Source organism: Coregonus lavaretus (genome assembly GCF_964263955.1).
Source record: "Coregonus lavaretus genome assembly, chromosome: 28".
Classification (NCBI taxonomy): domain Eukaryota; kingdom Metazoa; phylum Chordata; class Actinopteri; order Salmoniformes; family Salmonidae; genus Coregonus; species Coregonus lavaretus.
This window is the reverse complement of record NC_140015.1, coordinates 32184554-32199774: the sequence shown is the minus strand read 5'-3', so window position 1 is coordinate 32199774 and position 15221 is coordinate 32184554. Positions and strand designations below refer to the sequence as shown.

At 47.3% G+C, this 15221-nt stretch overlaps 1 protein-coding gene across 1 annotated transcript in view; it reads left to right on the top strand.

Annotated features, from left to right (window-relative positions):
- LOC311103518 (putative G-protein coupled receptor 139) overlaps positions 1–12795 on the top strand; it is a gene marked incomplete at both ends in the record, with an annotated part of 36214 nt that extends 23419 nt beyond the window's left edge. The window contains one exon of the mRNA XM_084145091.1: positions 11816–12795. Coding sequence (XP_084001217.1) covers positions 11816–12795 — 980 coding nt within the window. The remainder of the gene's footprint in view (positions 1–11815) is intronic.
- Between the last annotated feature and the right edge of the window lie 2426 nt (positions 12796–15221).

Genomic DNA, 15221 nt, shown 5'->3' with positions numbered 1-15221 from the left:
CTGTCTTTGTAGAGCGGGTACAAAGAATATTCTTAGAAAAAGGGTTGTACCTGGAAGCAAAAAGTGTTTCTTCTATAGGGACAGCCGAAGAACCGCAGAACCCTTTATGGTTCTAGGTAGCCCCTTTCTGTCTAAGTGTATAGCCAAGATTGGATCGTAGATGTACAACTTAAATAGTGTGAATGGATTGGTTGCTCGGTCTAATCAGACTCTTTGAGAAGACAAAAGGGCAAATGTTTGTCATAAGGTACAAAGTGAGTGTGACCTTTGAAACTGCCTTTTGATATTTCAACCATGCCTCCCTTTTCCTCCCACTCCCATACCTCCTCCATCACTAACTCTCTTTTTCATTCACGCCTTCTCTCTCTCCATTTAACTCTCTCCGCCTCTCCTCTTCCCTTCGCTCTCAATCAACCTCTCACCAAACCTTTCCCTACCTGATCTTAGACTCCTTCAACTTTCTTTCTAACCTTCTCTCTATTCTGCCCCTCCCCTTGTCTCTATCGTCCTCTATTTATCACTATCTACTTCCTAGTCCTCTCTCTCTATCGTCCTCTATTTATCACTATCTACTTCCTAGTCCTCTCTCTCTATCGTCCTCTATTTATCACTATCTACTTCCTAGTCCTCTCTCTCTATTGTCCTCTATTTATCACTATCTACTTCCTAGTCCTCTCTCTCTATCGTCCTCTATTTATCACTATCTACTTCCTAGTCCTCTCTCTCTATCGTCCTCTATTTATTACTATCTACTTCCTAGTCCTCTCTCTCTATCGTCCTCTATTTATCACTATCTACTTCCTATTTCTCTCTCTCCCTCTCTTATTTCTCTCTCTCTCCTCCTATATTTCTCTCTCTCCCTCTCCTTCTCTCTCTCCCTCTCCTTCTCACTTTCTCTCTCCTTCTCTCTCTCTCTCTCTCTCTCAATCTTTCTCTCTCTCTCGCTCTCTCTCTCACAACACGTCCACGAGACTGATTAAGCTGACTCCCTCAGATATGCAGCCTGAGTCCAACTTCAATTTCCTCATCCCCCAAAAAACATAATTGCAAGTCTTTTCTCTCATTTAATTTCTCTTCTTTTCATCGTTCCTTTTTCCTTTCTAATTTTTACCCTGTTTTTCTGTATAGTAATACCAGGCCCGGGGTGTAGATTGTGGCATCTGTCTGACGGAAGACTCTGCATGAAATAGGGTGCTATTTGGGACACAGTCATAGTGTCGCAGCACCTAATGTGTTTACCTCTTCTTTCTATGGGGTTAAACTGTGCCTCTCCTGTCTTCTCCTCCAGCGGAGCAAGGGGGCTTGTTTCTACACCTCCTTTTTTAGGGGGGATGACTCAGCGTCATTACACACCTCGGGGAGCACGATGTGTCTCAGTGTGTGTGTGTGTGTGTGCATGTCGGTGTGTGCATCAATGTATGTGTGTGTATTAGAGCGTGTGTGTTTGTCGTCCCCCCCCCCCCCCCCACAACAATGTAATTGGCCTCGACCCCTGTTATATTGGAGAAGTAGCAGAGTACAAAAAAACACACACACACACACACACACACACACACTACTCCCACCTGTCATCTCGTCTTCCCCCCAATTTGATATTTTCTTTGTGTAGACTATAGTCTGTTCACACAAGGGAAACATAACCACTCCTCCTCCCTCCTCCTTCCTCCGCTCCCTCACTCTCACTGCCTTCCTGTCTTCTCCTCACATCCAAATAATCTATGCTCATTCTTTCTCCCTCTCCCCTCACCTCCTCCTTCCTGTCTGCTTTTCCCTCTTTCGACTCACTCACTTCTCCTTACTCACTCCTCTAGTGTGCCCTTGCTCTCTCTCTACCCCATCCCTCCCCTCTCTCTCGCTCTCTCTCTCTCTCTCTCTCCTCTCTCTCTCTCTCTCTCTCTCTCTCTCTCTCTCTCTCTCTCTCTCTCTCTCTCTCTCTCTCTCTCTCCCCCCCCCCCCCCACAGGTCATTCTGCCCTCCTCCTCCTCTCCAGCCTATTCCTCCTCACGTCATGGTTACACATCAGGGGAGATGGGAGAGAGGGGGGCAGAGGGGGGAGAGAGAGAGAGGCAATTGTACTTTACATTTTTTGGCAATGTTATACCAATAAAGCTTTTTAAATATGAATTTGAGACAGAGAGAGAGAAAGAGAGAGAGAGAGAGAGAGCACCACAGAAAGAGACACAGTGGGAGAGAGAGAGAGAAAGAAAGCACAGGGGAATCATTTTGTGGTTGTTGTCTGTTTTATTTTCAGTCCGTCATCATCCAGTCCTCCCCTGGTAGAGATGGGTCCCTCCTGGACCATCCGAGCTTCATGTCGAGTAGAACCAGCCTGCCTGCCTAACCCTGCTGCCCAGAACCAGCTCCACAGACACAGCTGCATCCCAAATGGCACCCTATTCCCTACATAGGGAACTTATTTTGATCAGGGCCCCATTCAAAAGTAGTGCACTATACAGGGAATAGGGTGCCATTTGGGACGCAACCACAGACAGAGACAGAGAGCAGCAGTCAATTGAAATGAATGGACCGTCCAGTGGAGGCTTGCTGTGGCTAAATGGAAATGTCAAGCGCACATCGGATTCCCTTTGTCCGTCCCTTCAAGGCCCTGTCTCACTAGGGAGTGCAAAGCTTTTCACTGAATAATACCACGACCACTGAAAAACTGAATACAGATAAACACCCCATTTCAATTCCACATATGGTCATCCCTCTTTAGAGGTGGATGGAGAAAGAGAAAGAGGGCTGGATAGAGAGAGAGAGGAAGAGAAGGAGATAGATGGAGAGGTTAGAGGATTATTATGTGAGGAATCCATTGTGTGGGATTTGCTGCGCTCTTCTAATGTCTCTCCCCAGGTGGCTCAAGGCTTAGCGACACACTTTGATAAACATAAACGAGCAGAGAGAGAAAACACTTGGTTATGCTCTCAGGTACACCTGCAGATGTACAGAGAGAGAGAGAGAGAGAGAGAGAGAGAGAGAGACAGACAGACAGACAAAGAGAGAGACATACATTTTATACAGTACATTTACATTTTAGTCATTTAGCAGACGCTCTTATCCAGAGCGACTTACAGTTAGTGAGTGCATACATTTTCATACTGGCCCCCTGTGGGAAACGAACCCACAACCCTGGCGTTGCAAGCGCCATGCTCTACCAACTGATCTACAGTACACACACATACACAGAGTGATAGGATGAGATAGTAATCTTGGATCCAGATGAAATCTTGCGACTTGTGACGGCCGGCCGCCCAACAACCTGCCCGCTTGACCCTATCCCCTCCTCTCTTCTCCAGACCATCTCCGGTGACCTTCTCCCTTACCTCACCTCGCTCATCAACTCATCCTTGACCGCTGGCTATGTCCCTTCCGTCTTCAAGAGAGCGAGAGTTGCACCCCTTCTCAAAAAACCAACACTCGATCCCTCTGATGTCAACAACTACAGACCAGTATCCCTTCTTTCTTTTCTCTCCAAAACTCTTGAGCGTGCCATCTTTAGCCAACTCTCTTGCTATCTCTCTCAGAATGACCTTCATGATCCAAACCAGTCAGGTTTCAAGACTGGTCATTCAACTGAGACTGCTCTTCTCTGTGTCACGGAGGCTCTCCGCACTGCTAAAGCTAACTCTCTCTCCTCTGCTCTTGTCCTTCTAGACCTGTCTGCTGCCTTTGATACTGTGAACCATCAGATTTTCCTCTCCACCCTCTCCGAGCTGGGCATCTCCGGCGCGGCTCACTCTTGGATTGCGTCCTACCTGACTGGTCGCTCCTACCAAGTGGCATGGCGAGAATCTGTCTCCGCACCACGTGCTCTCACCACTGGTGTCCCCCAGGGCTCAGTTCTAGGCCCTCTCTTGTTCTCGCTATACACCAAGTCACTTGGCTCTGTCATATCCTCACATGGCCTCTCCTATCATTGCTACGCAGACGACACACAACTAATCTTCTCCTTTCCCCCTTCTGATAACCAGGTGGCGAATCGCATCTCTGCATGTCTGGCAGACATATCAGTGTGGATGATGGATCACCACCTCAAGCTGAACCTCGGCAAGATGGAGCTGCTCTTCCTCCCGGGGAAGGACTGCCCGTTCCATGATCTCGCCATCACGGTTGACAACTCCATTGTGTCCTCCTTCCAGAGTGTGAAGAGCCTTGGAGTGACCCTGGACAACACCCTGTCGTTCTCCGCTAACATTAAGGCGGTGACCCGATCCTGTAGGTTCATGCTCTACAACATTCGGAGAGTACGACCCTGCTTTACACAGAAGCGGCACAGGTCCTAATCCAGGCACTTGTCATCTCCCGTCTGGATTACTGCAACTCGCTGTTGGCTGGGCTCCCTGCCTGTGCCATTAAACCCCTACAACTCATCTAGAATGCCGCAGCCCGTCTGGTGTTCAACCTTCCCAAGTTCTCTCACGTCACCCCGCTCCTCCGCACACTCCACTGGCTTCCAGTTGAAGCTCGGATCTGCTACAAGACCATGGTGCTTGCCTACGGAGCTGTGAAGGGAACAGCACCTCCGTACCTTCAGGCTCTGATCAGTCCCTACACCCAAACGAGGGCATTGCGTTCATCCACCTCTGGCCTGCTGGCCCCCCTACCTCTGCGGAAGCACAGTTCCCGCTCAGCCCAGTCAAAACTGTTCGCTGCTCTGGCACCCCTATGGTGGAACAAGCTCCCTCACGACGCCAGGACAGCGGAGTCACTCACCACCTTCCGGAGACACTTGAAACCCCACCTCTTTAAGGAATACCTGGGATAGGATAAAGTAATCCTTCTACCCCCCCTTACCCCACCCCAAAGAAAAAAAAAAGAAAAAAAACATATTGTAAAGTGGTTATCCCACTGGCTATAAGGTGAATGCACCAATTTGTAAGTCGCTCTGGATAAGAGTGTCTGCTAAATTACGTAAATGTAAATGTAATAGTAGAGCGAGAGACACTCACAAAGTTAACTTTTCACTCTGTAAGTGGAAAGGGACGAACAACAATCAATAGCACAATCAAGTAAAGTTCAATAACAAACCAATTGAGCTGCTAGCTGAGTGTCCGGGAGGCTCAGTGGTGAGTGACCAGCAGCACACAGGATGGGATCGTCTACTGGATTATCCCGTTACACTGAGAGAGGAGAGAAAACCTGAAATGCTGCAAAGCAAACTGTTTGTGTGTGTGTCAAATCAAATCAAATTTTATTGGTCACATACATGTGTTTAGCAGATGTTATTGCGGGTGAAGCGAAATGCTTGTGCTTCTAGCTCCGACAGTGCAGTAATATAATAATAGGTCATTTAGCAGACGCTCTTATCCAGAGCGACTTACAGGAGCAAATAGGGTTAAGTGCCTTGCTCAAGGGCACATCGACAGATTTTTCACCTAGTTGGCTTTGGGATTTGAACCAGCGACCTTTCGGTTACTGGCACAATGCTCTTAACCACTAAGCTACCTGCCGCCTACAATATCTAACAAGTAATATCTAACAATTTCACAACATATACCCAATACACACAAATCTAAGTAAGGAATTAATTAAGAATATATACATATATGGATGAGCGATGTCAGAGCGGCATGGATTAAGATACAGTAGAATAGTATAGAATACAGTATATACAGATGAGATGAGTAATTCAAGATATGTAAACATTATTAAAGTGGCTAGTGTTCCATTTCTTAAAGTGGCCAGTGATTTCTAGTCTATGTCTATAGGCAGCAGCCTCTAATGTGCTAGTGATGGCTGTTTAACAGTCTGATGGCCTTGAGATAGAAGCTGTTTTTCAGTTTCTCTTTCCCAGCTTTGATCCACCATTACCTGTCCCCGGTAATGCGTTGGGCAGACCGCACCACCCTCTGGAGAGCCTTGCGATTGCGGGCGGTGCAGTTGCCGTACCAGGCGGTGATACAGCCCGACAGGATGCTCTCAATTGTGAATCTGTAAAAGTTTGTGAGGGTTGTAGGTGCCAAGCCAAATGTATTTAGCCTCCTGAGGTTGAAGAGGCTCTGTTGCGCCTTATTCACCACACTGTCTGTGTGGGTGGTCCATTTCAGTTTGTCAGTGATGTGTACGCCAAGGAACTTGAAGCTTTCCACCTTCTCCACTGGGGTGCACCCTCTGCTGTTTCCTGAAGTGCATGATCATCTCCTTTGTTTTGTTGACGTTGAGTGAGAGGTTATTTTCCTGGCACCACACTCCCAGAGCCCTCACGTCTTCCCTGTAGGCTGTCTCGTCATAGTTGGTAATCAAGCCTACTATTGTTGTGTGTGTGTGAGTGTGCGCGTAAGTGTGCCCGCACGCCCGTGAGCCTGGGCATCTCCGCCTGCGTCTGACAAGGACATCTTTAGTCATTATCTGGAGCCTGCTTTGTCATTAGTAATCAGCTGATAGCAGAGAGGTGTGAAGTGTGATGGACCAGACTCTGAGCTGCCATCTTTAATCTAATCCCACATCTATTACCAGACAGACTGGGAGAAAGAAAGAGGGGGAGAGAGAGAGGAGAGAGAGAGAGAGAACAGTCTGCAGCACCCGGCCTCACCCTACTAGAATCTGAAGTCAAATGTCTTCTGTTTGCTGACGATCTGGTGCTTCTGTCACCAACCAAGGAGGGCCTACAGCAGCACCTAGATCTTCTGCACAGATTCTGTCAGACCTGGGCCCTGACAGTAAATCTCAGTAAGACAAAAATGATGGTGTTCCAAAAAAGGTCCAGTTGCCAGGACCACAAATACAAATTCCATCTAGACACCGTTGCCCTAGAGCACACAAAAAACAATACATACCTCGGCCTAAACATCAGCGCCACAGGTAACTTCCACAAAGCTGTGAACGATCTGAGAGACAAGGCAAGAAGGGCCTTCTATGCCATCAAAAGGAACATAAAATTTGACATACCAATTAGGATCTGGCTAAAAGTACTTGAATCAGTTATAGAACCCATTGCCCTTTATGGTTCTGAGGTCTGGGGTCCGCTCACCAACCAAGAATTCACAAAATGGGACAAACACCAAATTGAGACTCTGCATGCAGAATTCTGCAAAAACATCCTCCGTGTACAATGTAAAACATCAAATAATGCATGCAGAGCAGAATTAGGCCAATACCCGCTAATTATCAAAATCCAGAAAAGAGACGTTAAATTCTATAACCACTTAAAAGGAAGCGATTCCCAAACCTTCCATAACAAAGCCATCACCTACAGAGAGATGAACTTGGAGAAGAGTCCACTAAGTAAGCTTGTCCTGGGGCTCTGTTCACAAACACAAACAGACCCCACACAGCCCCAGGAAAACAACAACAACAACACAACTAGACCCAACCAAATCATGAGAAAACAAAAAGAGAATTACTTGACACATTGGAAAGAACAAACAAAAAAACAGAGCAAACTAGAATGCTATTTGGTCCTAAACAGAGAGTGCACAGTGGCAGAATACCTGACCACTGTGACTGACCCAAACTTAAGGAAAGCTTTGACTATGTACAGACTCAGTGAGCATAGCCTTGCTATTGAGAAAGGCCGCCGTAGGCAGACCTGGCTCTCAAGAGAAGACAGGCTATGTGCACACTGCCCACAAAATGAGGTGGAAACTGAGCTGCACTTCCTAACCTCCTGCCAAATGTATGACCATATTAGAGACACATATTTCCCTCAGATTACAGCGATCCACAAAGAATTCGAAAACAAACCCAATTTTGATAAACTCCCTTATCTACTGGGTGAAAAACCACAGTGTGCCATCACAGCTGCAAGATTTGTGACCTGTTGCCACAAGAAAAGGGCAACCAGTGAAGAACAAACACCATTGTAAATACAACCCATATTTATGTTTATTTATTTTCCCATTTGTACTTTAACTATTTGCACATTGTTACAACACTGTATATATACATAATATGACATTTGAAATGTCTTTATTCTTTTGAAACTTCTGAGTGTAATGTTTACTGTTAATATTTATTGTTTATTTCACTTTTGTTTACTATCTACTTCACTTGCTTTGGCAATGTTAACACACGTTTCCCATGCCAATAAAGCCCTTAAATTGAAATTGAATTGAATTGAGAGAGAGAGAGAGAGAGAGAGAGAGAGAGCGAGAGAGAGAGAGAGAGATAGAGAGAGAGAGAGAGAGAGAGAGAGAGGTGGGGGGAGGAGGAAGAAAGAGAGACAGAGAGAGAGGAGGCGATGGTGGCACCACAGACCCCTTTCATCTAGCTGGATGCCCTGTGACAGGTGCTAAGTGCATTGATGTCTCTGTGACATAACAATGCAAATCATTGTCAGAAATGTCATAGACAGACACAGCAGCTTTATCTACAGCAAGAGAACAAAGAGGGATGAATGTCACCTGGTTGCCTTCAACTCACATCATAGGAATCAGCCATTTTGGCTCTAAAGGGAAACGTGATTTAATCAACAGATTTCGCTTGGTTACAAAAGCACAGATCTTGACAGCTGTGCTTGCACATGTTTTCTTTACGACTAAGGCTACTTCCCAAATCTCCACTTTTCTCCTAAAAGTGTACACTTTTATACTCACCATCATGAGGTACATTGCAGTTTCCCCACACCCACACATGCACACAACACATGTACTTACACATGTATACATGCATGACCATTGAACTTGTTGACACACAAGCAATCACACACATGGACATACACATACACACAGTTGGTTTTGCCTGGGTAACAGCAGGCTAAATCACATAGACCCCTTTGTGTACACGTTTCTCCTACTACTGGCAGAGTGGGACTGTGATTGTCACCACCACGTCCCCCTTCTGGAAGAGGGGAGGGATGGATGGATGGAGGGAGAGAGGTAGAGAGGGAGGGGGCCGAAGTTATAGAAAACTGTGATTATCCCCCACATCTTGCTCATGAGCAATTCACCATGGCCCAGCACGACCCTTAAGAGGGAGACTGGGAGGAAATGATAGAAAACTGTGGTGGTCCCTCTATGTCCCCTGAGTCATTCCCCATGCTCCAGCAAGGCCAGGAGGGAGGGATGGAAGGAGAGAGGAAAGAAGGAATGTGAGAGAGGGAGGTAGAGAGAGGAGAAAGAGGCGAATGGGGAGGGAAGGAGGAGTGAAAAGGGAGATAAAAGATGGAGGAAGAAGCAAGGAAGAGAAAAAAAAAAGTGAAGGCATGAGGAGAGGAGGAAGAATCAAGAGGGGGAGGAAAAGGCAGTGGGGTAGAGAGAGAGAGAGAGAGAGAGAGAGAGAGAGAGAGAGAGAGAGAGAGAGAGAGAGAGCGAGAGAGAGAGAGAGAGAGAGAGAGAGAGAGAGAGAGAGAGAGAGAGAGAGAGAGAGATTGAGAGAGACAGAGAGGATGGTGTCCTTGGACTGTTTATCTGGGCCAGCCGGAGCCTCAACGACTCAGCAAGGCCATGACGGTGCGCTGTCATTGTTCCCTGGTTTTGTTGTGGCGCCGTATATTATTATTTAATCGAGCTAACTAATGGACCCGAGGCAGAGGCAAGTGCCACCGTGCAACTCAGCAGGTAGAGGGGAGGAGGGAAGGATGGGCGGAGAGATGGAATGAGGGAGGGAGAGAGGGATGAGGTTGAAGGGAGGAGGGAGGGAAGGGGGGAGGAGATGACAGAGAGAGAGAGAGAGAGAGAGAGAGAGAGAGAGAGAGAGAGAGAGAGAGAGAGAGAGAGAGAGAGAGAGCGAGAGAGAGAGAGAGAGAGAGAGAGAGAGGAGACAGGATAGGAGAGGGGGAGGGAAATATTGTTACAGGAAATATTCTACTGAGCAAATTATTAGTCTTTAGAAAGGGGTTAGGGTCAGTGTTGTAGTACCCGAGTCCGGTCTCGAGACCACATATTGAGTGTCTTGGTCTTGTCTTGGTGTCTGAAACATTTGTACTCGGTCTTGACTCGGTCTCGGAGAGTGAGGACTCGTAATTTCTTCCAGAGACCAGCCGAGACCAGCAGAGTAAAAAACTCATAATTATCAGCTTCCATTCAGTCATAAAACCTCTTCGCCAGGCCAAATATATACAGTATTTTCTTGAAACATGAATATCTTAACAGCCTTTATATCTATTATAGACATGTTTGCGCAGTGGCGAACCTATAGGCCTTCAGTGTGTGACAGGTTTGTGATTCTGAAAGGACAGCAACTGTAATACCAGCGCACTCATGTAGGAGATCGCACTTTTTTGTAAAACACAAAGGGCCAGTGGTGTAGTGGAGGCTATATGCAGGTATAAGCTTCTAAATCCCTACTGATACGACTGATCAATTATGTAGTACAATGGAGAAATCATGCACAAAGTAGTCTACACAATTGCAAAGCATGTGAAATATATTCACATGCGTGCTGCACACATAGCCTAGTTTCTGTGGAATATCATCTGCAGGCAACAAGAGTGTGCAGCTCTCGACTGGTTTTGGCATGGAGCAGCTCAGAGAAGAATGACATCAGTAGCCAGTAGCCAGTAGGGTAGGAAAGACGTTTGAATGTATGATATCTACCAGTAAATGGGAACTAAGGCAACAATGGTTATGCAAACCAGATATTGAAAAAGTGTTGGTCAGTAGGCTATTTGTGATGCGCAATTTTCATAATGTGCTGTTTGCATCAGGGGTGTAGACATGGATCGGCATGGTTGGCAGAGGCCCACCCACTGGGGAGCCAAGCCCTGACAGGTCCACACAATCAGATTGATGTGGTTCAAACATTGTTGTGGACTTAGACCATTTTAGTTTTTTTCACTATTCTGAATGTCTAAATAATCCATATGTTGTTCTGAAAAATGAACACAGAAATACTGGACATTTTGAACTGTTATTATGGTGGTGATTTGTCAAAATTACAATCATAGCCTTGAATTGGACTCACATTTTTCTGGTCTCAGTCTTGACTCGGTCGCGGACCCCTTATTTTCCTCCCGGTCTCGGTCTTGACTCGGTCTCGCTCGGACTCTGACTCAATTTGCTCCAGTCTTGGTCTTGAATCGATCTCGCTTTAAGTGGTCTCGAACACAACACTTGTTAGGGTTATGTAAAGGGTTGTTATTTGGTTCTCTTTATGCCAGTAGAAGGAAGTGAAAATTAAACTTTGTGTAGACAGGTGCAAAAAGTGTGTGTGTGTGTGTGTATGTGTGTGCGTGTATGTGCATGTACACGTGTGGGTGTGTGTGGGTGTGTTCTATGTAGGTAGAGTGTGTGTTGTTTATGATTGGCTGAATGAGTGTTTCTCCTTGTCAATGGCCTCCCAAGTAAAACTAACTCTCTTCCTTCCTCTCTCTTTCATTTTCCTTTGTCATAACCTGTTTTCCCACCACTTTCAATCTCAACCTCTCATCATGCTTTCTTCTCCACTTCCATGCTTTTCCTCTTATGTAATTTCCCAATCACTTTCCTCTCCTTTCTCTCTCTGTCTCCATTCATCTCCCCATATATCTGACCCTTGGTTCATACTCTCCCCCCTCACATCCGTTCCTTCATCACCTCACCCCTCCCACTTCCTCCCCTTCCCTCCCTCCCTCATCTCCCCAACCTATTCCCTTGTGCTACCTTCATCACCTCACCCCTCCCACTTCCTCCCTCCCTCATCTCCTCAACCTATTCCCTTGTGTCACCTTCATCCCCTCACCCCGCCCACTTCCTCCCCCTCCCTCCCTCATCTCCCCAACCTATTCCCTTGTGTCACCTTCATCCCCTCACCCCGCCCACTTCCTCCCCCTCCCTCCCTCATCTCCCCAACCTATTCCCTTGTGTCACCTTCATCCCCTCACCCCTCCCACTTCCCCCCCTCCCTCCCTCATCTCCCCAACCTGTTCCCTTGCGTCATAACCTTCCCCCTCATCCAGCCAACATACTCACAGTCATCATCCTCTCCCAGCTGGTGTTACGGCGTCAGAAGTCCTCCTATAACTACCTCCTGGCGCTCGCCGCCGCTGACATCCTGGTCCTCCTGCTCATCGTCTTCGTCGACTTCATTTTGGAGGACTTCATTTTGGGCGTGCCCCTCCCCCCCTCCCTCAACAAGGCGGTCCAGGTCCTGGAGTTCTCCTCCATCCACACCTCGATCTGGATCACGGTCCCCTTGACCGTTGACCGTTACATTGCAGTCTGTCACCCGTTGAAGTATCATAGCGTTTCCTACCCGGCCCGCACACGGCGGGTCATCATGGGAGTCTATATGGGGTGTTTGGTGTCTGCGGCGCCTTACTACTGGTGGCCTGAGCTGTGGCATGGTTTACCTGGAGGTGGTACAGGAAGTGGAGGAGGGGGGAGTAGTAGTAGTGCTGCGCAGCATGTGCTAGTCTGGGTGCACTGCGCGACCGTCTATCTCCTGCCCTGCTCCGTCTTCTTCTCCCTCAATGCCATGATCGTCAGGAAGCTCCAGCGCCGTCGCAGCTGCTTCCGCCTGCGCGGCTACTCCACGGGCAAGACCACCGCCATCCTGCTCGCCATCACCTCCGTGTTCGCCGTCCTCTGGGCACCACGCACCGTCATGATCCTCTACCACCTGTACACGGCACCGCCGGCGTCCCCAGGTCCTGCCCGCCTCCTGCACCTCCTAACCGATGTGGCGAACATGCTAGCTCTCCTCAACACCGGGGTCAACTTCTTTCTCTACTGTTTCATCAGCAAGCGTTTCCGGACCATGGCGGCCACGGTTCTCCGGACGCTGTTCCGATGCCGGAAGCAGCCGCCGCCATTCTATGCTGGCCACAACTTCTCTATCACCAGTAGCCCCTGGATCTCCCCAGCCAACTCCCACTGCATCAAGATGCTGGTCTACCAGTACGATAAGAACGGCAAGCCCATCTGCATCTCCTCGTGAGGGGGGAAGGGTGGAGGGTTTCCCTGATGACCGGCCTTGATGACGACCCGGTTCTGGGACTCTTTGAGCTTTTCAAATGTCAACAGACATTTAGAGTGGAGGACTGGAGAGGTGGAGGAGAGGAAATGAGAGTTAGAGGAGAGGTGACGAGAGGTGGAGGAGAGGAGAGGTGGAGGAGAGGAGAGGTGGAGGAGAGAAGAGTTAGAGGAGTGTCTGAGAAGAGGAGACAGAAAGGTATGTGGTTGGTTTATGGATACGCAACAATCTATCTATCTAAAGTGAGAGAATGAATGTTCGAGAACAAGAAGAAGAAGAAAAGTCAAGAAATCAAGTAGGAATGTTGCTGAGCTCCAACAGCAGAACAGAACTCACAACCCAGCGACAGTGTTGAGAACCATCTCTCCACTCGTTCATGCGGAAAAGCAATCTAACAGACTGATCATTCAGCTTGGATAACTGCCTGTCTCTTTGACTGTATTACTGCTCAGACAGTGTCTGACGATGCGCTTTGACTTTGATCAGGGCCTGATAAACGAGCATCATGGCGGCTGCTTATTACCGGGTTTTATAGCCAGCCATTTGTAAATGGGAATAGAGAGTGACAACTGAAGAATTCCTCTGTGACATATCAACCTCACTTTGACATTGGGATGTTTTTAGTACCGTCTCTGTTGTACTGCTGTCGACGGATGGGGAGGAGGTGATGGGGGAGGGACGGTGGGAGGATAAGGGAGGCTCTGAATCTGAACAGATGGCCATCATCCAAGGGGAGCCCTCTCCAGTCAAAGAGTTCATCACAGAGACTCTCAGCGAGAGAAACCCCTCATCTTTGAAGAGGCATCCTAGGCATTGACTCTCAAGTATCAGACGTCCTTGTCCTTAGTGGTGGCCTTAGCTGATTTGGTTCGCAATCACTACCCTGTACCCTGACGCATTTTGAAACACAGCTGACATTTCCTGTTAATATATAGTGGGTCTCAGAGGTGCGTTAGATATTACAAGGGTATTTTTATAAAAAAACTGATCTGTGGATGTTAAGATGTTCTCAGTGAGTGAATTCATCAGAGATGGAAGGGATTGGGAAAGATAACCATCCAGTCAGGAGCAGTCTCACAGGTGTTGTTAAGGATAAGTAGGAGCTGCTTGTTGTTGTCATGGTGAAGGATTATGGTAGACTTGACTGTTACTGTTAGATCAGTGTTCCTTAATACCGATCTTGAAGACACACATGGTGTGCCGATTTTTGTTCTAGCCCAGTACTAACACACTTGATTCTGCGAATCAACTGATCATCAAGCAATTTGAGTGGTGTGTTAGTGCTGGGTTAAAAGAAAAACCTGCACACTTTGTATGTCTCCAGGACCAGGATTGAAGGAGACAGTTGTAGATGCAAAAAAATTACAATACTTTGTCGTAGTAGTTCCATAGGATCGGTAATCTTGTAGCCATGGATTCCAAAATCTTAGAAGGAGGACATTTCTACCATTTAAAGAGTCTTCAATGAAGTGTTGGTTGTCTTTGATGACTGTCTTAGTCATATCAGAATTAATGTACTTGTGTAGCTCCAAAGCCCCTTAACTTTATATTACTGACTAGATAAAGTTTGTGTGTGTGTGTGTGTTTGTGTCTGTGTGTGTGTGTGTGTGTGTGTGTGTGTGTGTGTGCGTGCGTGTGTGCATCTCTCTCTCTCTCTCTCTCTCTCCCTCTCTCTCTCTCTCTCTCTCTCTGTCTGTCTGTCTGTATGTATGTGAGAGAGAAAGAGAGGGAGAGAAAGACAGGCAGCTAGAAAGAGAGAGATATAGAGTAAACGAGAGAGTTAATTAATCAATAACGCCAGAGGAGGTGTGGTATATGGCCAATATATCACGGCTAAAGGGCTGTTCTTACGCATGACGCAACGTGGAGTGCCTGGACACAGCCCTTAGCCCCTTAGCCATGGTATATTGGCCATATACCACAAAGCCCTGAGGTGCCTTATTGGTATTATAAACGGGTTAACAATGTAATTAGAACAGTAAAAAGCCAGTTTATTCTCGCTGTCACACTCAAGGCTGTATTCTCCTATTCTCTCGTCTACCCTCCTCTGTCTGCCTGGCACGAGGGTGAGAAACCAGATGACTGAGGAACTATGAATCTATGAAGCCATGATAACTCATTCAACTGTGTTCTGTCCTGCCCAGAAACAACAACCTATAAAACCAGCCAGGTTGCTCACGATTCACTGCATAATTCGATGTCTGTCCAGGTAAGCAGGAAGTCGGTAGAAGACTTCAAAACCATCCACTAGGGGCAATGGTGAGCGCTATTACCATCATGTAGGCTTGGGTTTTGCTAGGGCATTGTGGATGGGGATGGCGGATGGCCATAAACTCGAGCTCCGGGAGTCGCGTGTTTAATCCAACTGCTAGGTTTTAAGCTTATCCCAA